General features: G+C 39.5%; 1 protein-coding gene across 3 annotated transcripts in view; it reads left to right on the top strand.

The window, feature by feature from the left end:
- The window catches only part of SLF1 (SMC5-SMC6 complex localization factor 1), a 31,924-nt gene extending 11,184 nt beyond the window's left edge, over positions 1–20,740 (top strand). For all 3 annotated transcript variants that reach the window (XM_083403850.1, XM_083403849.1, XM_083403848.1), the window contains exons 8-18: positions 1,263–1,415; positions 3,509–3,675; positions 6,182–6,319; positions 7,142–7,301; positions 8,868–9,015; positions 10,264–10,409; positions 11,413–11,576; positions 12,091–12,224; positions 14,137–14,229; positions 14,833–15,015; positions 19,457–20,740. In XM_083403850.1, coding sequence (XP_083259976.1) covers positions 1,263–1,415; positions 3,509–3,675; positions 6,182–6,319; positions 7,142–7,301; positions 8,868–9,015; positions 10,264–10,409; positions 11,413–11,576; positions 12,091–12,224; positions 14,137–14,229; positions 14,833–15,015; positions 19,457–19,950 — 1,980 coding nt within the window. In that variant the 3' untranslated portion in view covers positions 19,951–20,740. The remainder of the gene's footprint in view (positions 1–1,262; positions 1,416–3,508; positions 3,676–6,181; positions 6,320–7,141; positions 7,302–8,867; positions 9,016–10,263; positions 10,410–11,412; positions 11,577–12,090; positions 12,225–14,136; positions 14,230–14,832; positions 15,016–19,456) is intronic.
- Positions 20,741–22,536: the final 1,796 nt, after the last annotated feature.

Below are 22,536 nucleotides of genomic sequence, written 5' to 3'. Positions count from 1 at the left end.
CTGTGAGCTAGAGTAATGATGTCAGGTACATGCCAGATTTATAATTTTGTTTTATGAAAGCCCCCAGTGAGTCATGCACTGATCCTCCCAACAACTTATTCCTTGGACATTGCAATCCTGAAACCCACCTGTACATCACCCATTAAGAAAATTAAGTTTAATAATAGATGTTCTGCAATACAACATAATTAAATGATTAACTAAAAAAAAGTACTTTCATTTTTATTTCTTACTATCCTGTGTTAAACAGCAAATATGGTGGATGCGAGGATGGAAAGTATTTAGAGGAATACCTGGGATAGACCTGGGGTATGACATTGGGAAAGGATTGTTGCTATTCCCAGTGGATTAATCCAGTTGGCCAGGGGTGGAAAACCTCCAGCTCACAGGCCTAATGGGCCTGGCAGGGGTCCCAGTTTGGCCCATCAGGCCATTTCCCCCAAACCATGCCCATCATATGTGATGTCAGGTGTGGGGCAGGTAGAGATGCAGGAACCTTAAAAGTGCCCTCCTTGATTATGCTTTGGAGGAACTTAGTAGTGCAGTTGACCCCTGCCCAAAACAGAGCATGTCGAACTCTAGTGGGCTTATCAGTGCCTATCAATGGTAATAAGCAATAACTTCAAGCCCACTGGATTGGCTGTGCAGCTGATTCCTGTTAAAAGCAAGCTTGGAGTTACCCTCTCTCAGCTCATCCCACTACAAGGGAAAAAATTGTCACCAGACATGTTGGGTGATTGACAGGGGGCACGGCCCCATCAACTGTCAAAGTGGCTTAGTGGGGTTGGGGGATGCAAGCAGGCAGTCTGTTCTCTGCATTTTATTTTTTGTTACAAAATTGGCTGTTCTTTTCCATAGATATATTTTTTTAAGTAAAGACTTTGTGTTAGGGTTTCAACTTGGATTTATCAATTTTTAAAGAATTGATTAACCAAAGAAGAGTCCCACTTAATCAAGCAACAGACTGTTTAAAAACAGTCATTTTTAATACAACTACTTATAAAAACTATGGATAACTGTTTTCTCTTTCTCTGCCACACTGGAGGAAATGTGACTTCTAAAACTATACCTAGTTTGACACCTTTGTGCATTCTCTAAAAATAAAGGCTTTCTTTGTGCTTTAGAATTGCCTCAATTCATATGCAAATACAGTTTAATCAATTAACCAACAAACTTAGAAGTTTCTTTAAACGGCCCTAACTTATGTTTATGTGTATCTGATCAGTGCTTAGTCTTGTAATTTTTAGTCTTTCATTCCCTAGGTAAAAAATACTCGCTGTTCTGGAGGAACCAACAATATACTTGAACTAGTAGATGACCACTTATTTCCTATTGCAATCTCAGAATTTTTATCAGGAAAAGATCTGATTCCTCCTGCTAAACTTGTTCACTCTCTTCTAGAGCACATACTTCAGGTGAGAATGGCAGCTTATGAGAACTGGTACATTGCAGTGGCTAAGAAGGAGTGGCCGGGTCACTGGTTTCTCTTGCCTTACCTTAGCCAACTGTTTGTGCCTTCAGCACCTCATCTTCAAAATTAGCTTAATACTGTACTGACCTCCCTTACAAGGCTGTTGTAAGGATTTTACTCATATGACTATGTAGGTACTAAATACTATTGTCAAATATGAAGTATGATGTCAGTGTAAAAGAGGTTAATAAGTTGTTTTTCCTTTTTCAGTTGCTTTTATTTTTAACCTTATTTTCCCATTTGTTTTCCCCCTAGTTTGATGCTATGGTTTTTAGTATTTACCACACTAAAATCCCAGTTAATGTGTTTAGCACACAATGCACACTGATTTTGCTACATGAATCTTTCCTGTAGTATCGAAATGCTAGCCAGTTTGGCAGACTGTGTTGGGGAGGCACTTTCCATTGCAGTGAATAAGGAACTTGCAGGAGCAGGAGGCAATTGCATCCATTTCCTTGTGAATTCTGATATCCATGCCATGGCACTGAAGGGCAAATGGGGGTGCCATGACCTTTCAAACCACTCTCAGACCTAGAAACTGAAAGTTTTGGAGTTGGCTGTGATTACTTAGTGGCCAAGAACACTGAGTTCTGACTTCAAAACCAAATTCCAGCAGCTAGATTTGGCTTGCCATTCTTCCCTGTTTACAGTGTATATACCCTGTTTCCATGTTAGAAAAAGCTGTGCACAGTGGTACTTTAGGTTATTAACTTAATTCATTCCGGAGGTCCGTTCTTAACCCGAAACCGTTCTTAACCTGAAGTGCGCTTTTGCTAATTGGGCCTCCCGCTGCTGCCGCACCGCCGATGTGTGATTTCTGTTCTCATCCTGGGGCAAAGTTAGTACAAACCCAAAGTGTTTGTAACCCGAGGTGTTTGTAACCCGAGGTACCACTGAACTCTGTCACTTCTCTACATATCTATGTAAAGGTAAAGGACCCCTGGACAGTTAAGTCCAGTCAAAGGCGACTATGGGGTTGCAGTGCTCATCTGGCTTTCAGGCCAAGGGAGATGGCATTTGTCCACAGACAGCTTTCTGGGTCATGTAACCAGCATGACTAAACCGCTTCTGGCGCAACGGAACACTGTGATGGAAACCAGAGCACACGGAAATGCCATTTACCTTCCCGCCGCAGCGGTACCTATTTATCTACTTGCACTGGTGTGCTTTCAAACTGCTAGGTTGGCAGGAGCTGGAACAGAGCAACGGGAGCTCACCCTGTTGCGGGGATTCGAACTGCAAGCCTTCTGATTGGCAAGCCCAAGAGGCTCAGTGGTTTAGACCACAGCACCTCCCGTATCCCATATATATCCACATAGGTAGAACTAATCAACATTTGTCAGGTAGCCCTCAAGCCACCCACCTCTGGGTGCCAGGCTCAAGTGAAACAGCAGCCCTTCTTCCTATTTATGCATGCAAGTCTGGAGCATTTCTGATTGCCCTGTGTGAAATGTATGTAGCTCACTGGTAAAGTACATGCTTTACATGCAGAGCATCCCTGGTTCAATCCCTGGCATCTCCAGGTAGGACTGGCAGACACACCTAGAGCTGCTGCCAGTCAGTGGCAACAGTACTGACTTAGATGGACTCAATGGTATAAGGCAGCTTTTGTATTTAAGGACCTTCACTACGGTGTATCCCTAGGTTTCTAGGCTGCCAGTCTTTGACATAGAAAAGAGCTAGCACTTCATTCCCACCAACACATTGAAACTGATGGGCTTTTAATTCATACTGTGTAACTGTAAATTATTCTTAATGGTTTGGGATTAAAGGTAAAAGATTACCTGAGAAATCTACATACACCACTTTGAGTTCCATGATAGAAAAAAGTGGGTTATAATGCTGCTTAAATGGCAGATCCAATAAAGAAAGATGGCTTAGTGATAAATATATATTGTGTGGAAACATTGTTGAAGGGTGGTATGTATTTTAAAACACCATTTCTTTGTCTCAAACTAGTTAATTTCAGTGGCAGGAACAACAGGTGTAAGATTGGAGCAAAGTGATAGACTGAGATGTGTTCATGTTTGATTACAGGGAAATTCAGACCCTGCACTTCCTGTTCAGTTCTTTCATATCATGTATGCTCTTCTTCAACACGATCCTCCTTGGAAATCACCTTCTATGTTAACGTACTACCTGGAAGTTCTTCAGTGTCCCGTTTGCATGAGGGGAACATGGCCTCTGTTAGAGATGCTTGTGAGGTAAGACCACTCTGGAATAATTCCATTGGCCTGATTTGCACAAACTACAGTATGGTTAACAAACCATAGTTAAAGCTGATGCATCTAGTAAATGATCACTTAAACCTTGATTTCCATTAAAGGAGACACAAGAGCTGCTGTTCACTTGCGGCTCTATAGCTTGTGCATGGTAAATATTCTATAACCATAGTTATGGAGGGAATCCAAGTTTGCTCATAATACTAAACCTATAGTTAATGTTAACTAAGATTTATAAACTACATGCTTTTGAATGAGGCACTGAAATTACAATAGACTATGAAAAAATTAACTCCTTCTCATGGAATACGTACAATGTTATTTCTTAACCATATATACCCACCCCAATATTAGGGAAAAGGGAAGGAAGGTGGCTTGGGTTGTTGTTTTTTACAATCAGGTTAGAGTGTTGGACTATGACCTGGGACACCAAGGTTCAAATCCCTACTCGGTCATGAAGCTCACTGGGTAACCTTGGGCAAGTTATCGTCTCTTAGTCTAACCTACCTCACTGGGTTGTTGTGAGGATGAAATGGGGAGGAGGAAAACCGTGTACACTACCTCCAGCTCCTTGGAAGATAAAGGTGATATATAGATGTAATAAATAAGTAATCTTACTTTAAGGGGGGTAGGAAAGTTTGGGTGCAATCCAGATAATAAAACTGTCTGGATATTGGCAATTTTACTTGCTATTAATTTCAGTGGGGTTTAAGCATGCCTCTTTAGAGCACTTCCACAATGTTCCACAGATTTAAGTTGGAGCACTGTGTCAGAATTGTTCAGCAGATTATCAGTGTGTATGTCAAGTCAATGAGGTTTTATTTTGCATTTTTCAACTTTGAAAAATTGGGTTGAAAAATGTATCACATGATTTTTATTTTTCCTATTTTTTTGTATGTATTCACAAACCACTCTGTCAGGTGTATTACTTCTCAAGCCCACGGGACTACAGTATAGCATAAGTATAATCAGTTGCTCAGAAAGCTCTTGAAATATTCAAGTAAAAAATATTTCATATTTGTAAGATTTTAATTTGACTTTTGACTAAAGTGGCTTATGCTTTCTGAGCCTTTTAGTTCAGAAAAAATATGAACTAAAGCAAGATTGAGGTTTTTGAAATTACGCAATGTGCAGAGAAAGTGAGCAGAGATAAGTTTTCTTCCTTTCATAGTACTAGAACTCAGCGTCATGCAATGAGGTTGATTGGCAGTGGATTCAGGAGAGGTAAAAGAAAGTACTTCACACAAGGCATAATTAATTTTGGTTTATGGAACACAGTGCCACACAGTGTGTTGACTGCTAGATTAGATGGCTTTAAAAGTGACGTAGACAGATTAAAGATGAGTAAGTATATAAACTGTTATAAATTGCAAATTGCTGTATCATCCCCCATGCTCTGCTTGTGAGCATCACAGAGGCATCTGCCTAGCTACAATAATGGTGGAAAACTTGATGGAAATGTAATTCTGGATGTGGAACATCAAGATGAAGATAAAGCAATTGATGGATAGGATCTAGGCATCTCCATCTCCAAAGGAAGGTCTTTCCCCCATTCATTGAGGGGAGTTTGATCTAGTGGAGACTCCTTCTCTGCTAACTGGTTATTCCCATGTGCAAAAGCCAGAGTAAGTGGTTTTTGGCAACATCTCTCTACACTTCTGGAGGATCTCCCAACCCTCCCAAGAAAGTTTTCAGGTGCTGCAGGGTGAACGAAGAATTGCAGGAAATTGCTCCTGCCCATGAGAGTTTCCAGATACTGTAGTGGATTTATTCCTGAGGCAAGACTGGATCCAAGTCAGTAAATGCAGTGAAGAACTTTCAAGTTCACTGTTTTTCTTTAGGTTCAGGAATTTCTTGAGCTCATTGTAAAGTCCTCAGAACTTGAATGTTTGCATTTAAAACAGCTAACAATTAAAGTGATATATACGGTCTGTACATATGAAGACTGTTGTAAAAAGCTGGAAGCCAGACAATTAGCTCTTTGGAGAGAATAGGGGAGCACAGAGTGCTGAATCCTGCCCTTGGTTTTCTCAATCAATAGGATTTCATCATTCCTGTCTGCAAGCTCCATATGCATAGCCCAAGCAGTGGAACCAGGCTCAAAGCACACTTTCTGTTTACAATTCCTTATTTGACTGGGGATTTGTGTATTTATTTGGTTCGTTTTTTAAAAATTTAATATCCTGCCCTTTATCTGAAGAGTGCAGGTTGGGTTACAATAACAAATGCACAGAAAATAAAATAGCAACACTTTTAAAGTAAAAACAAACTTTCAGTCCCTGTAGCCAGTCTGTAAACATCCTTCTAGATACTTTATGGAAACACAGGTCTTCTGCTGCACCCAGAGCTGAAAAAAGCTTAGCACTATGTGGAGCTCACAGGCACCTTACTGGAGCTGGTGAACTTTGGGCTGTGGGGACAGAAAGGAAGATCAGAAAATATCCTGATTTATCTGACCCTTAACTATTGCTTGTGCTTTCCCCACCAGGTCTTGCCTTTACTGCAGTAATATTTGTCATTCAGTCCCTGTTACAGAAACCACAGATGAGGCAAGAACGTTTCACAAAACACTGTTAATGTTTCTTATGAATGTGTTCCAAGATGAAGTAATAGCATTAACAAGATGGTGTGTGTCAATGAATGTTTTTACCTTTTTAATTTCTAACCCATTTTTGTATCTTACCATCAAGTTGTGCCCAAAGTACATTGTACTACCCACTTGATTACTTTTCCTGTACTTTTATGTCAGTTTTTAAGAAAGCTATTCTGATTCTAGGTAAATGGCCAGATATGTTTCTAAACTTTTTTCAAAAATTACTTTTACACATTGGTTCTTTAATTTACACACACACATACACGTGCTTAAGTGTGTAAGTGTTTAACATTGCAGTTCTGTGATTTTTCTTAGTCTAGGCTTAGATTAAAAGCCTTTTTTCATAATGTGCACATAATACTTAGATTTTACTGGAGACAATTCTGGAAATTACACTGTAACAGCAAAAAGCCTTAGGCTTGTAATCTCTTCCTTTATGTGGTGGTATGTTTCTTTGTTCTTAAAGTGCAAAAATTCAAATTTTAAAAATTATCATTACTATGGGCTGTATCCAAGATTAGCCATACTCAGAGTAAACCTATTGAAATTACGGGCACAACTAACTTCAGGCTATGAATTTCAGTGGGTCTTTTCTGAGCAGAACCTAGGTAGATATAAATCTATCCACTGTCCCCCCCCCCCCAAAGTTTGGGGGGGTTCATTATACTTCATTATGCCTGAATATCACTCTGGATTGTAGCTAGAGACATCATTTCTATCAAAGTTTATCATTTCTATCAAAGTTGTAATTTAAAACGTGCTAAATTGCAGATTTTAACAGAAGATATACTGTGTGTTATGTAATCATTGTAACGAAACAGAAAAACAGATTTAGGAATTATTTTTCTTTTACAGTTTGTGTGAAGAAGATTCACAGCAAGCACAAGTGATGCCACAAACTGTTCTTCTGGAAACATTCTGGTTAGGAAGTGAATCGGTGCTTTTCACAAAACGTATAAATATTCTAGTAGACTGGGTCATAAATTCCTATAGAGAGAAGTACAAGACAGATGATGTGAGTGATTTATCAACTATGAAGAGTAAAGAAAGCCCAATAACGCCTTTTGTGTTTTGCTGCTTTCTCCCAGGACTCTTAATAATGTTCCATGACTGTATATGTTCCCTACTCCCTAGAACAAGACTTTTGCGTTGATGTTCCCCAGATGGCCTTAATCATGGTTAAAGGTTATTGTCTATTGATTTCAGTGGGTCTTCTCTGAGCATGACTTAGCTGAATATCTCCTTTATGTTGGCACTGCCACTTAATGTCATCTTAAGTATGTTTTGAAACCATGGGTTGACGTTTGTTTAAAATACTATTGAAAATGGATCCTTGGAATTGTGAATTTCTTCTGATGAATGCAAATAAATTCTCTCACAACTGATATATCTGAGAAGCTGATACCTGAAAATCTTGGTTAACAGCTTATGTCATAAGAGATTTCTGTAATCTCCAATATGTCCTCAAAGTAACAGACGCTTTACCCTTTGTGTCGGTAAAGATAGATCTAAAAGGGTTCCCCCTGGTTTCAAGTAAAATATGCAAAATGGAGAGCTTGGTTCCTGGGAAACAGTTGCCTAAGACTAGGTTCAAAATGTCCCGGAGCCATGATTAAGTGAGGCATACACTATGCTATTTATTTCAACATAGCAAGACTTTGTAATCTTTAATTAGAAATAGCTTGATGGGAGCGTACTTAACTGGCTTCTGTAGCATCAGAGTCAGTGCCCTTCTGACAATTTCTATACAGGGGAATCCCTGCTGTTGCATGCGTCAGCTCCTTCCAGTCTGTTCTGCCCCGCCCCCTATTGGCACCAAAAACGGCATCCGTCTTAGTAGTCGTGTGAGGAGTTGCCTGTACTCATGAGTCAAACAATTGAAGAGAACCATTTAGTTTTAAATGCAGGAATTAATGATTTGAATCAGTTTCTTATGTTGTTATGGAAGACCTGGTTAACTGCAAAGGTATTCTAGAAGCTACCATATAATCAACTATACTAGAGCCTCACAAACAAAATGGAGAATGTAAATTCTCCCTATGTATCAGCCTGTAGTTTTATTTTGGATTAGCATGGCGAAACAATATATTAATTGGAATATACATAAGCAGGGTTAATTAATTTGGCCTTCATTTTAGCTCCTCTAGGGGAGTAGTCTGTCCTCCTCGAAATATTTTAGCAGGGGGCATTTGAATTCAAGAGTGAGTTGCTTGGTCCAATCCTGGCGTTGAATTTAGCAGCACATGGTAGCAGGGCCTCAGCATGTTTAATAGAGCAGTTATCTGTTCCATCCAAGCACCCGCAATTTGTGCTTCTTGAATGTTAGTGGATAAAGATTGGTGATCAATAAGATTAAATATTTCAGCTCCCAATCACATGAACAAACAAGTCATAATCTTCTGGCAATATTGTGGTATAGTTAAGGAAACTGTAGTAAGACCTGGTAAATTTCTTGGAGTTACGATGCTCATAGGGTAGACCACTTGCGTGAGCAGTTTAAAAAGGATGAAACAGACTTTAATTTCTACGTTAAGAAAAAATATAGTAATAGAGAGATTTTAAAGGCGATCTTCTCTTCTAGATCATCAAGCATGAAGTAGCTGACCTGTTGAACAGAATTTTGGGAGTTGTGGTCGAATACTGGATTCTTTCAGGGTTCTTAATAGACAAAAATATGTTACATCCTGTAGCTGCGGATCTTGCATCTTATATTGCCATTTCATGTAATGGTAAGATTGTAATATATTTTGTCATACACATGCATAGTGAAGAAACTCTTCAGTTCTCTGTATCTAAACCAGAAGATTGTAGTTGGAATATTTGGCTGCTTATTTCATCACTTATTCCAACTGGGTGTGTGAAGCCTTCCTCATCTGCGATACCTGAATTTATCCTTGTCCCGTCTTCATTATCTCTCTCTCTCTTGGTGTTCTTCCCATATCAGAATACTTTAGCTGGCATTTTTAACTACCAGCTTATACTTCCCTTGCCGCCTCTTCTTTTTTTTTTTTTTAATAGGCCACTGGTTCTGGTTCTGCGCTGTAATCTTACAGCACTACTTATGCATAGAAAGTGTAATTATTATTAATGTTTGCTAGATAATAAATAATAATGTTGATGGTAATAATAATGATTAGGATGTTTCCATAAATAAATCAAGCACCTCATGTTTGTAAATCATAAGCAATTGGTGGAAGAGGTTGCGAGAGTGCCCAGAGCTATACAGGCAATCTTCCATATATTCCATTGTCATTTTGCAAACGGGGACACAAAATTGTACATTCACTATCTGCATTGCCAAGAGTAGTAGTGTAGGGAGTTACTGTAAACAACTAATTATATATTTCACCTAAACAGATTACATAATTCATATTAGAGCCTGATTGCTAAAATGTAAAGTTTGGGTATCCACAAGCATGCTGGCAGTAGAAAATCTCTGTCCTAGTACAGATTTTAAAGTTTCTTGTATTGTAACTTTCATGAACAAAAATCTCTCCATTAAAAAAAACCCCAAATCCATGCAAGCATAGATTTTACATACTGTTTTAAAATGGCATTTACCGAATATTTTAAGTACTTCAGCTTTGCAAACCTGTTCCTCTTAGCTACTGCATAATGTGTTTTCTTCAATTTGATATCTGGAGTACTATGTCCAGTTCTCTGCTGCCACAGGTGGGAAGACTAGGTTCCCTGGGTTCAATTTACAGGAGCGTAGATTTCAATTGAACATTAGGATAAGCTTGACACTAAGAATAGTCTGACAGAAGAACCAAAAGAAGTAGCTCTGCCTCTCTAGAAGCTGGGCAGTTATCTGCTGGGAGTGCTGCATCTTTCTGTTTCTAGAATTGGGCAAGCAATTCTACAGCTGGTTTAGTAATTCTAACAATTTAGGAATAGCAATTAAAGGACAGAAATGCAGCAATAATATTCTCTGTATTGTCTCCCTAACATTTTCTTACTGTCTCCCTTTTCTTCAGATTTTTCACCACAGGAATTAAAAACATTCATTTCTTCCATAACATCTCTGTGGCTTGAAATGTTTGTTGCAGAAGCAGTTTTTAAAAACTTGCCATTCCAAACCAACGCTGTTGTTTCTACTGAATTGCTGTCTCTCCAAAAAATGGTAAGTGTCATTTGTACTAAGTAATAGCATTCTTAATGCAAAAACATTCTGGCCTAGATCAAATGCATTGATCCTGGTCCAATAAACCATTCATTTTTGCACCAGGAATTAACTATGTGCCGGCATGCTTCATCCTCCTCTCTGACCTTCTTTCCTCCATCCCTCCCCCTCATACACATTAACTCAAGACTTACTGGTTTGTTAAACCAATTTTCTTGTGGCAACTGAACTGGGAAACTGATGTTTGAGCTATTCCAACCATGATATCAGGTATCAAACCATGATAGCAACTAGACAGCTGATATTCTTCTGGGATTGGGGGAGGGTTCTAAAGGACTCTTTAGAAACAACTTCGCAAGTTTTCCTTCTGGTTCCTTTGTTCCTCAATGTCAGGATACCCCTAACTGTCTTGCTTCAACCTCTCTTCCTGCCCCCCTAATTTTATACATATCTATATTTCATCTGTTCCTCTTGGGAATTTTTGCTTCTTTCCAATCAACAGAGATTGGGTACTAGTGTTGCAGGACTTAATGGTAAACATTACAAACTAGACTTCCGCTGGTGCAACATTGGATCCAGCCCAGTGCATCTTACTCTCATTCCCCATGGCAAATTGCCTTCTGCTGTAGTGCAGCATATTCCCCCCGATTCCAACACATGGATGCTACTTTCGAGCATGTACTTGAACCCTAAAGCACAGTAGCCCACAATACAGCAAACCACTCAAAAGCCAAAATATGTGTGAGAAGAGCAAGTCAAGTTCCCAGCAGCACCCCAACAACATAACCTGCATAGGGGTGTGAGAAACTATATGGGTCCTTAAGAGTTTCACACCATAAGCCTTACTTTAAAAGGCTTTTGTGAAGTCTAGGTATGATAATCTGGAAGATAAGCTTTAAATGCAATAAAGATCTGGAGGGAACTGTTAGCGTTGCTAATTACCAGATGTGTGTTAATGTGTCATATTTAACATAGCTGGACTAAAGTTTGACTCTTGCAACAGGTTTGTTCCTATCTGCCTGCTTTACAAGTTGGGTTGTGTGAGCCAAGGATACACAAAGCAAAGAAAAGGAAAATAGGGCAATGGCCTTGCCCTAAGTCTCAAAGGGCATTACTGATGCTAAATGGTGATAAGCAGAACCAAGCCGAAGTGCTGCCTGATGTACCGTAAGTAATACCTATAACATCACCGGTTTTATTCTGCTTTGGGGGACAGCTTCTGACCTGACACATTTCTTGAACTTTATGTGACCTGTGTTGTTGTCTGCAAATTACTGTGACTGGCAGAAAGCTCGGTTTTAATCCTGTAACACATCTGGGAATGGTGAGGTTTTTTTTCCCCTTTTCCCTTTCCCTGCATATATGTAGACTTCACAGACTATACATACTTTCCCACTATTAATGTAAATTGCTTCCCAGGAGAAATAGAAGTATTCAAGAAATAATGTTTTTAGAGTGAGCTTAAGCCCTGTATATTGAATGATTGGTGGGTTTATTACAAGCACATACTGTATGGAATGTTTCAAAACTACAGTGACTTAAATTTCAAAATATGAAAGCATGTAGATGTATCTGTCTGCTAGAACACTTGTTACTTCTGAACAAGTGGGATGTTGTTGGTTTTTTAAAATGTAAATAAAGTTCAGTCTTTTAACGTACTTTTACCACTTCTTGCTTTTAGTATACAAGGCACTGGTAACTCTGCTTGTGTTCAAAAGAAATTGGGAAACAAAGCTGAAGTTGAGATGATGCGCAGCAAAGATAATCATCATTTTTCAGGGAAGCAGGGGACTGTTAACAAGGTTAACGTTAAAGGTACTGTGATTTCCTAACTTATGCTTAGTACTTCACAAGTTTGCAATCCGTAGTTCCACATTTGGCCCCAGTGAAGATGGAGTGGTATCTCATTATTGCCATAAGTCAAATATGGCTTTCTTGTGCTATTTTTTTAAATGCCCTTTTTTAAAGTTGGGGATATGACTGTCTGCTTTTTTTAATCAGTCAAACACACACTCACACTATTTTCTCTTGAGTTGTAAATTGAGAATGCATCCTAAAATGAGTCCATTCCAGTCATAGCCTTATTTCACTAATCCACCTCAACCTGTGCTTGGAAGAATCAGCATCGTCCTCTGATTTGAAAGTCTAATTCAGTCTTCATCTCTTTCCGTCCTAGACGTTTTGCAAACAAAGACCGAAGTGTATGCTGAATTACATAGCCCCATTAAGCATATGGACTGTTTTCTTCTAGGCATCGAGCCCAAGCTATGAAATGCATTTGGATTTTAGTTTTAACTACACTAGAACCCAAGCACTTGAGTTTTAAATAGCACAGTACAGTAGTTTACACAGGCTCTGTTCAATACACAAATGTAATAAAATGTACTTATATGCTTGTACCTGTCTTAAATCAATTTCTGGAACTATTTTTAATATGAATTTAACCTAGACATATATAATTATTGCCATTCAAAGCGCTCTGAAGTATAACGGTAATGGATATAAGAAGGGATATTTTAGAACTATATGCTAAGCTATTGGTAGAGCCAAAAACAGCAGAACCCTCATTTTGCTTGGATTTAAATTTTATGCCCACCCTATGCCAAAGTCTCTATATCAGCAAATGCACTGATAAAAAAATCATCTGATTTCCCCCCTACTGGTGTGCTATTGGAGAGGTAATACAAACTGATATATAATTACTCTTAAAAGAAGTGGCTAAAATATGATACATTGGGAAAGATAGACTTGATTGTTGCCCACAACGAACAACCAGACACTCTGCATAAGAATAATATCCTGTTGCATATAAATAAGGAAATTTACTGACCCAGTCCCAATGAGCAAATGTGGGGGTGGGAGGGCAGAATGTTCTCATTTGGGTAAATTTCATCATTCACTTGGAAACGTGTTTTTTGTCAACTCTTGTTCTGGTATAATCAGTGGACAAAAACGTAAACAAATATCAGAATTTTACAGCCTGCCTTCGTTAATTGAGCCACTACCTGTAAACTGCAGCCAGTCTTCACTGTCTTCCTTCTCTCTTTTTTTCTAGGTCTAAATGTGTGTGTGTGTGTGTGTGTGTGTGTGTGTGTGTTCCCTCTTCTTAAGACTGCTTCATTCTTCTTAATCTCTCTCCCTCTCCCTCCTCCACCCCCCCCCCTTTTCTCTCTGGTACTGTAGGCAAGCCAGACAGCCTATTGAGAAACAGCAAACCATCTGTTAACGGATTTGAAGTTCTGAATTATACTTGAGTGTGTAGAGGCACTCGTGCTTAGCCAGAAACATTCATTTGAATTAAGCTACAAATGCTGTGTAAAAAGAACCATACACTTAATGTAGCTTCATGAATAAATTTAAGGGAGGGCAACTGCGCTCTAAACTTTTATTGCTTCAAAACCAAGCATTTTTGGTGTTCTGTGATCATTCGGTGCTTTTATAATGTGGTTGAAGCTTTACAGCTTGAACGGGTGGGTGGGGGAGAGGGAGAGATAATTCCTGTGTTAACCCTTTAGCAGTGCAGTTCCATTGCTGGATCTCTGATGGAACAGAAGCTCTGTGGGCTTTTTGAGTTTTCTTAAAAGGTATTTAAACAGGACAAAGGGAAATCTTATTCATTACTGAGTGCTCTGGCGTGTAGCCAGATCTCCTAGTCCCTGCGCTTTGATTATTTTCTTCAGTTGCCATTTTGCCTAGACTGGTATAATCTATTAATTCTGTTTGCTAGGAGAGACTGCCCTGCATACTGCTTGCAAAAGGAACAATGTGGAGAGATTGATTCATCTTCTCTCTCTTCCAGGAATAGATATTAACGTTAAAGGTAAGTAGTTTTATTTTCTTCCCTGAACAAACACATTAAGCCTCCCAAATAGCTGTGATACTTGTGTGTTCGCAGAGTTCTTTTCATTCCTTGTGTTCCTGCTTCGGGATTATGAATTAAAGCAAAGATTTTATGGGTAGTTTTGCGGCTAAAGCTTATTGATTGCACTTAATTGTCTGCATGGTTTTTCTATTAAAGCACAGTCGTGGTTTAAAATAATTCATTTCTGGCCTTTTTATAGATAGGAGGATAAAAGCTGTGAATGGCTTTATAGTCAAGATTTTTATGTGAAATTCTGGTCCGAACAGACCCGGGTCAGTGTGTGGTTTTGACTGCAGATGCCTTGTTCTTACTTTAGCAATAACAAATATGATGCTTTGCAGAAAGAAAGAAACAGCTTCATTGTAAAGTGACCCTGAAGTAGATCTTAGCCTCATTTCATTTTAAAAGTATAATACAGAATTAGCATATTGATTTCTCAAAATATTCATCATAACACCAGTTAGAGGGGCGAAAGGGTAAATGGAATTTGAACGACAATATTATGAACATCCTGCTACTAATTTTACTGTTTTCTCAAACTTCCCTTGATTTGTAATTCAGACTATGCTGGCTGGACGCCTTTGCATGAAGCTTGTAACCATGGAAACACTCTGTGTGTCCGTGAAATTTTGCAACATTGTCCAGAGGTAAACCTGTTCAGCCAAGTGGATGGGGTGACTCCCTTGCATGATGCCCTGAGAAATGGACATGTAGAAATTGCCAAGCTTCTACTTCAGCACGGGGGTGAGTGTGTTTGTGTTAAATAAGCTTAAGAGAAATTTGAATCTGTAAAAACTGCAGCGTATTAAAATTTGAGGGTGTTCTTGATGTGATTTTTGAAAGCTAGAGGTTTTCATAAATATTGATGTGCATCATGCCATATTTATACTCATTCATCTTGTCAGTTAAATTATTTCAGTAAGCCCATAACTTTGGCTGCTTTCTCACATTTGCTGAATTGCAGATTTTTTGTAAAAGCTGTATGAACAAGCAGTGATGTGGATTGCATGCCTACCAGGCATTTTTCACAAAATCTGGATTTTAAATTAATTTTTACAATGTACTGCAGAAACGGTTAGCTTAACTGCTTTGTGCTGCTTAATTTCATTGTGTTTCTGCTTATATTTATGGTTATCCAAAGATTTAGGCTGATAATTCTGCTTCTGAGAAGTCTAGGCTTTTAAAAATTGGAGGGGAAAGGTTTAGAAATAGCTTACTTTAGAATTTTGCATTTTTAAAAAAACAAACCCACTTAAAGCAGTTCAAAAATTTCAACATTTTGTGTATACCCTCCATGAGGAGTCTTCCCCTCACAAAGTACTCATCTTCAAAGGAGAGAAAGCATATATATTTTAGAGCATTTGTGTGTGCCATATATAAACACAGAGTTTATGTAGCTCATACCACTACTCTGCATGTCAGTTTAATTTCATGTATTTCATGTTTTCAGATTTGTTATGGCTATACTAATTCTGCTGTGTGGAGTGCAAAATAATGTTCTGTACTTAGATAGCTTTTAGCTAAACTCAGCCAGAAACAGAAGCATTACACTGGTTGGTCTGTTTTATAAGACCTCTGTGCATTTGCAGTCTTCTCCTGCCCCCTAAAGGCTATTTTCTTTGTCTCTGGCTGACATTCTTTCACAATCAATACATCCCTTGCTCTTCTCCCTCTGTGGGCTTGTGCTGAACCTTAATGCTGTCTCCCAGGTGTTTTATTTATCTACTGCACCATGCGACTGACACGCCAAGCCAATACCTGGCCTCACTTCAATCGGTCTAAGTGATGCAAGAGCCAATATTACCGAAAGCCCAAGTCTTCAATAGAACGTGGCATTACACTGACAGATGTGCATTTTTCCTGGGTGTCTGTGAAGAATGGGCAGCGGATGATCCCCTTGTCCTAGGGGAGAAGATCTGCTTGCACTTTCATTCATCAAGGTCCTCTTGCAACGGTGCAGACGGTGTGTGCAGAGTTATCTTGGCTGTCACATGCCAGGCCTTCGCCTGTCAAGCAGTTTGACAGAAGCATGGCAGGAACTGTGCTGCACATTCAGTATACAATTGCTCATTGTTGGTAACTAAACTTTATAGAGTCCTTTGGCACGTCCCTCACCCATAAGTCACCCTTTTTAGTTTTGGGTTGTTTTTTTAATCTACACTATGATGCAATATCTACATTTGAAAATTAAAATATTGCTCTTGTGTGCATGGCCCTGTCTCTGTAGGCACACAACCTGTTAATTTTATTGATGTGTTATACCACCTTTTTCTTAAAGAGCTCAAGCGGGGCATCCATGTTTCTCCTCTTTTATTTTCCCCACCGTCCTTTGAGGTAGGGTAGGCTGGGAAATAGTGACTGGCCCATGTCTCCTAATGAGCACTAAGGCTGAGTGGGAATCTGAATCCAGGTTTTCATGGATTCGCCCTCCCATCAGATGTCAAGGAGATAAGTAACTATGCAACCTTTAGAAAACACCGGAAGGCAGCCCTATATAGGGACGTTTTTAATGTTTAATATTTTATTATGGTTTTTGTATATGCTGGCAGCTGCCCAGAGTGGCTGGGGCAACCCAGTCAAGATGGGTGCGGTACAAATAATAGCATTTATTATTATTATTAATATTTATTATTATTATCATCATCATTATTATTAATGGTCTTGCAGTTTACCTTTCACAAAAGTAGGCTGCTCTTCTCTCCCCCCACCCAGATCCATATGTCACTTTAACATACAATTTACCCCTGCACATTAAAGTATTTCAGTTAAGTACATTGCAGTTTCTTCATGTGCAACCTGTAATCTATGGCAGTAGAATTGTTGGTTTATTTATTTATTTTTTAAAAAGGCTGCAGCTGATCTATCACTCTAGTAGCAGCAGCAGAAGGCTCAGACCACATTGCTGCACATAAAAAGTCCTCCAATATAAAACACAGTGTCAGTACTGATGACCTGTTAGGTAGAAGCAAGATCATTAAATCCCTCTGACCTATCTGCCAAGCAGGTGATGAGTGCTGCACTCATAGGCTTGGGTGTTAGATACAGGCTTGGGCATTTAAACTGTGCACGGCAGTCTTCTCTGTATACAGACACCATCCCGGAAACCGTTGTTATTATTAATTTATATACCGCTTAAAGGCAAAAATGTGGGTAATCTAGGCATGCTTTCTCTGTGTGTCCTTCCTAGATGCAAATACATTATTTGATTCTGTGAATGTTTAGGGGGTTTATGGAATAAAAACTTAAGCCCTGGTTGTTTGAGAAGCCGCAGTCTTGCATTCTGTCCTATTCAGCCACTAAGGAAGAGTTACTTCTGGTGGATCTACACAGCCCAAGGTTCATCTGACAGCCAAGGCTGTTTGTCTAGAGGGCATTCAGTGCAATGACACATACTCCTCCTGATAAACAGCATATGCTAATCATTTGTTGCTTTTGGTGCATGTAAAAAATGCTTTATGCAAGCAAGCTACCGTATTTTTCGCCCTATAGGACGCACTTTTTCCCCTCCAAAAATGAAGGGGAAATGTGTGTGCGTCCTATGGGGCGAATGCAGGCTTCGCGGACCTCTCCGCAAGCAGCGGGAGCGCTCCCGCTGCTTGCGGAGAGCTGCCTGCATGCTGAAGCCTGCGCATGCTGGGCTCAGCGCGTCCAGGCTTCGCGGACCTCTCCTCAAGCAGCGGGAGCCAGCACTGGGCTCCCACGGCTTGCAGAGAGCTGCCTGTTTGGGGGCTGGGGTCGAGGGAAGCTCGAGCTTCCCCAACCCTGCGCCTGGGGGGGAAAATAATTTTTTCCCTTTATTTCCCCCCCAAAAAACTAGGTGCGCCTTAAGGGACGGTGCGTCCTATAGGGCGAAAAATACGGTATATCGCCTTTTCTTCTAATTTTTCTTCTAATTTTGTAGGTCTTAGGGAAAGTAACAGGAAACTATATTTTTAGCATATCTAATCTGCTGTTTCTTATTGTGCCACTGTTTAAACTTAAAAATACGTTCCAAACTCCAGTTCATACCCTGACTTGGCAAGGGAGTGCTGAAACAGTGTGACAGAGTAGCAGGAAGGCCTTCCTTTGAGTTTGGTTCTCCATGTGAATGCTCAAAGAAAGTTAGTTGGTGGCATTTTTCTTTCTCCAAAATAGTAGGTAAGAGATCCTGCTGACTTGTAAGGATGACCAGCTCACAAGACCTTTATCCCACATTTTGGAGGCAGAGAAATGCCACCAACTACCATCCTTTGGCATTCACATAGAAGGCCTGGCTCATACTGAATGCTATCTGCCATACATAAGGAATTCCCCCTAAATGTATGAACAAGGCTAGGATTCTTTATACATCTGGCTGAGACATGTGAAATGCTACGTAACTCAGCTCCTGGCACAGCCTTCTGCCCATGCGCTCAACTTAATTGAATGTTACTGTGATTTGTAAACCACTTTGAGTTTTTATTACAATCTATCAGTATATAAACATTGTGAAATAAATTTGTCACCATGGATGGCAGCAGTCCCCATTTTATATTTGTGTACCCCAAAGTTTGCTTCCTCATTTCTTTATCATCTTCATCTGTCAGTATCATCTATTTTGTGTGTCTTGCAAAACACATTTTGTAAACCTGTATTTTAATAGGTATTACCAGTTTCTTTAAATATACTGAAGCATGATACATATACAAAGAACTTGAATCGTCTGGTTATGTTAACAAAAAGAAATCTGTAGTACACTGATGAGATCAGGAAGTAGCTTTTGCTCTAGGACAGTGGTTGCCAATTAGTGGTCTCCGGACCCCAAAGGGTTTGTGGCGCCATTCGCATAACAAAAACTACCTTAGAGATATACAACTTTTCAAAACCAGAGGGTCCATGGCTTGGAGTTTTGAAAAACAGGGGTCTGCAGTACTTAGCGAATTTGGATCCAGTGTTCTAGAACATCCAGCCTATGACTGACTCACCACATGACTGCGAGGGTGAGGAGAAAAGGTCTTAGCAGGGCATTTCACCCCATAATCTTTAAGGCACATAGTATACGCCTGAAAGAGGCTTAACAATTCTAATTCGTTTGGGAATTAAAATGTGATTTGTTAATCAAAAAGCTTTAGATGCTGCAGACAAAACTGCAGATACTGAAAAACAGCCAGTTGTTTAGCTGCGCTAAATAAACTTTTTTCTTTTTAATGTTTTGTTTCTTCTGCAGGACCAATATTGCTACAGCAGAAAGATTCTGAGGGGAACCTGCCACTGGATATCATAAAGTGTGAAACAACTAAGCAGCAACTTTTGCATCTTGTTAATCCAGAAGAGAAAGTTGAGGAATTCCATGCACAAGTGGAAAGCAATTTTCATAAAACACAGACAGAATTTTGGACGGTCTTATATTGCAAGATGTTGCTAAACTTTTGTTCTGTATATAAGCTATTTAAGCCTTTTTCTGTAGGCTTTAAAAAGCTAGCCTGCTCCAAACCGTTGCTGATGACAGCTGATTGTTGCAAGCTTAACGCTAGCTCTAGCCATTGGTTCCTAGATCTTTATTTTAGAGAGCTTGAAACCTTTCGACATCTCCCAGTGTATCTTCAGAAGATGATTGAGGAGCTTAAAAAGGGCACAGGTGAACAGCAGCAAGCTTTTGCAGCAACACTACAGCAAATTTCAGTGGAAATCCAAATGTCTAACTGTTATTTGGCCAACTAGCTTCCAAACTAGGACTGCTTGCCAAAAGCTGATGGTCTTAACCCTGGGGTAGCTAATGCGTCCTTGGACCATCAGCTCCATCCAGCATGACCAATGATAAAAGATGATGGGAGTTGTTGTCTTGGCAGCATCTGGCAGGACCTCGTTGATCCTGGTCTAACATGTTTATCATCTTCAACATATAAGCATAATACCCTTGCCTGGTTGACCTACTGATCCCCACAAGGGAACTAAGACTGTATTTGCCTGATTTAGCCATAGCACAAAACTGGCTTCCTACTACAATGCGAACAAGCTGTATAGAATATCAGGTTTGCATACTTTCCTTTCCCAGAAGAGAAAACCAGAATCGTCTGTTCCCAGTTTTGCACTAACCACATTTTCCCTTATGCTGTTTGAACTCGGGAAACTTACTTGATTCTATCTTGTTCCCACTAATTAATTAAGCAAGCTGTTTTCTCACATGCTGGCTTGTCCTCACCAACTAGTTCGTAAACAAACTACTCTCCAGGCTCAGACATCATAGGAAACTGGAAGTGGATGCTTCTTACTTGGGCACTACAGCACATTCCCATACTGGGAAACTGGTTTCCCACCAGCTGTGAAACAGCCCATAGTCTCTTAAAATGAGGGGTGTTGAGCTCTAGCAACTATCGTGGCACCAACTCAGGGGATCCTTTTACTCCATCCTATCAAGCGACACTTCGTTTTGTTGGCTACCTCATTTTGTTGTCTGCAATCACTAATCCTGTATAATATTTTTGTTAATAAAATTGTTTTTGTAATGTGATCAATATTTGAATAGAGTAATGTATACTGGGTTCATTTACTTTTAGGAGGCAATATACTACCACAATCACACACTGCATTCACAATTTATTTGAGAATGAATACAGATGCTCTTGATCCTAATACTGTCATTCTCAAATTATGCAGCAGCCCACCTTGGGTGGTGCGGGGGAATTTGGAAGATTTAAGGCCACTCTAAAAGGTTGGGCATGTTAATTATCTTGTGCAGGAGGCAACAGTATCTAGGGGAAGTTGAAGTTTCCATAAAACATGCCCTAAGATTGCACTCTTATTAAAGCTTTATAAATGTAATTTGGAACCAAAAACCATTAAATAAATTAAAATGGTTGAAGCATAGCTTCATTATGTATGTTCATTAAACAAACATTTTGTAATTTGAGAAAAAAAAAGTATTTAAAAAATCCAGTGCTGATTTGAAACAAAATTCAGGAGCACCTTAGGCTAAAGCAGCACTTTGCAAGATAAGTGGGACTGGTGTGGTAGTGTTAGACTAGGACTGAAGAGGCCTGGTTTTGAAATCTGTCATGAAGCTCACTGGGTGCTCTTCGTTCAGTTACCAGATCTTAGCCTAACATACCTCACAGAGCTGTTGTGAGACTGAAATGGCACAGGGCCTTGAACTCCTTGGAGAGTAGATGTACTCAGTTTCTAAATATGCCCATGGGAAACCTAAGTGTAGAAGCTGAGCACATCATCACTTGTCCCAACTCTAAAAATGGAGCTAGAACGTAGCCACTGTAGATAGTAGCCAACAATAGCCTTATCAGATAGGTATAGATTTATGTAACACACAGAGGACAAATCTACAAATGATTGTGTACAGAATTCTTTAATCCCAAGGCGTTTTGAGATTTGATTTTGCAAGGTAAATATTAGGGAGCTACTCATCTATGTAAATCATAGATTCATAGTGTTGGAAGGTACCCAAAGGGTCATCTAGTCTAACCCCCTGCAATGCAGGAATATTTTTGCTCAATGGGGCTCGAACCCACAACCTTTAAGAGTCTCAGGCTCTACTGATTGAGCTATCCCAAATAATTAACTTATTTAAACATTATTTTGAATAGTTCAGTGAGCCTTCTGCCTTAACCATAGCATCATTCAATTCTAACAGAGCAAGCAAAAAGTGGCCTTATTTTAACAAAACAAACTTTACCAGTAGAAGAAGTGTATCTTTTGAAACATCCATGTAATAAAATATACTACTTTCTTACACAATGGTTTGTTGCTTTTGCTTGCACAATCGTATAACCAAACACTAATACCTTCCCCTTCCCCAAACCCTCATCCAGACATTTTGATGAAGTTTGGCCCATACAAATCTGCGGTGCTGTTAGAAGCATTGTAAGGTTATGTCAGCCATCCTGATGATGTGATGTAATGCTCTAAGAGAACAATAAGGAGGGCCATGTCTTACCATCAGGGTCTCTGAGCTATGTACTGTTGTTGAGAACATAGAAGCATGCTGTTCACATGCTGGGACATTTGTATAATACAGTGATTCAAATAATTATCACCATTAACCTACAGTACCTAGAGACACTGGCCTGAAGTAGTCATAAAATCACAGAGTTGGAAGGGACACTGGGGATCATCTCGTTTAACCTCCTGCAATGCAGGAATATGCCAGTGTCCCATATGGGGATCAAACCTGCAACCTTATTATCAGCACCACACTAACCAACTGAAGTCCTGCTACAGTACAACCCAAAAAAATACAAATTTGTGTTATAATACCATCAGAACAGAGATATATGAGCGAGGCATAAATACAAC

Source organism: Podarcis tiliguerta, assembly GCF_965153285.1.
Source record: "Podarcis tiliguerta genome assembly, chromosome: 11".
NCBI classification, from domain to species: domain Eukaryota; kingdom Metazoa; phylum Chordata; class Lepidosauria; order Squamata; family Lacertidae; genus Podarcis; species Podarcis tiliguerta.
The sequence above is the reverse complement of the archived record's forward strand: the minus strand, read 5'-3'. Positions and strand labels throughout refer to the sequence as shown.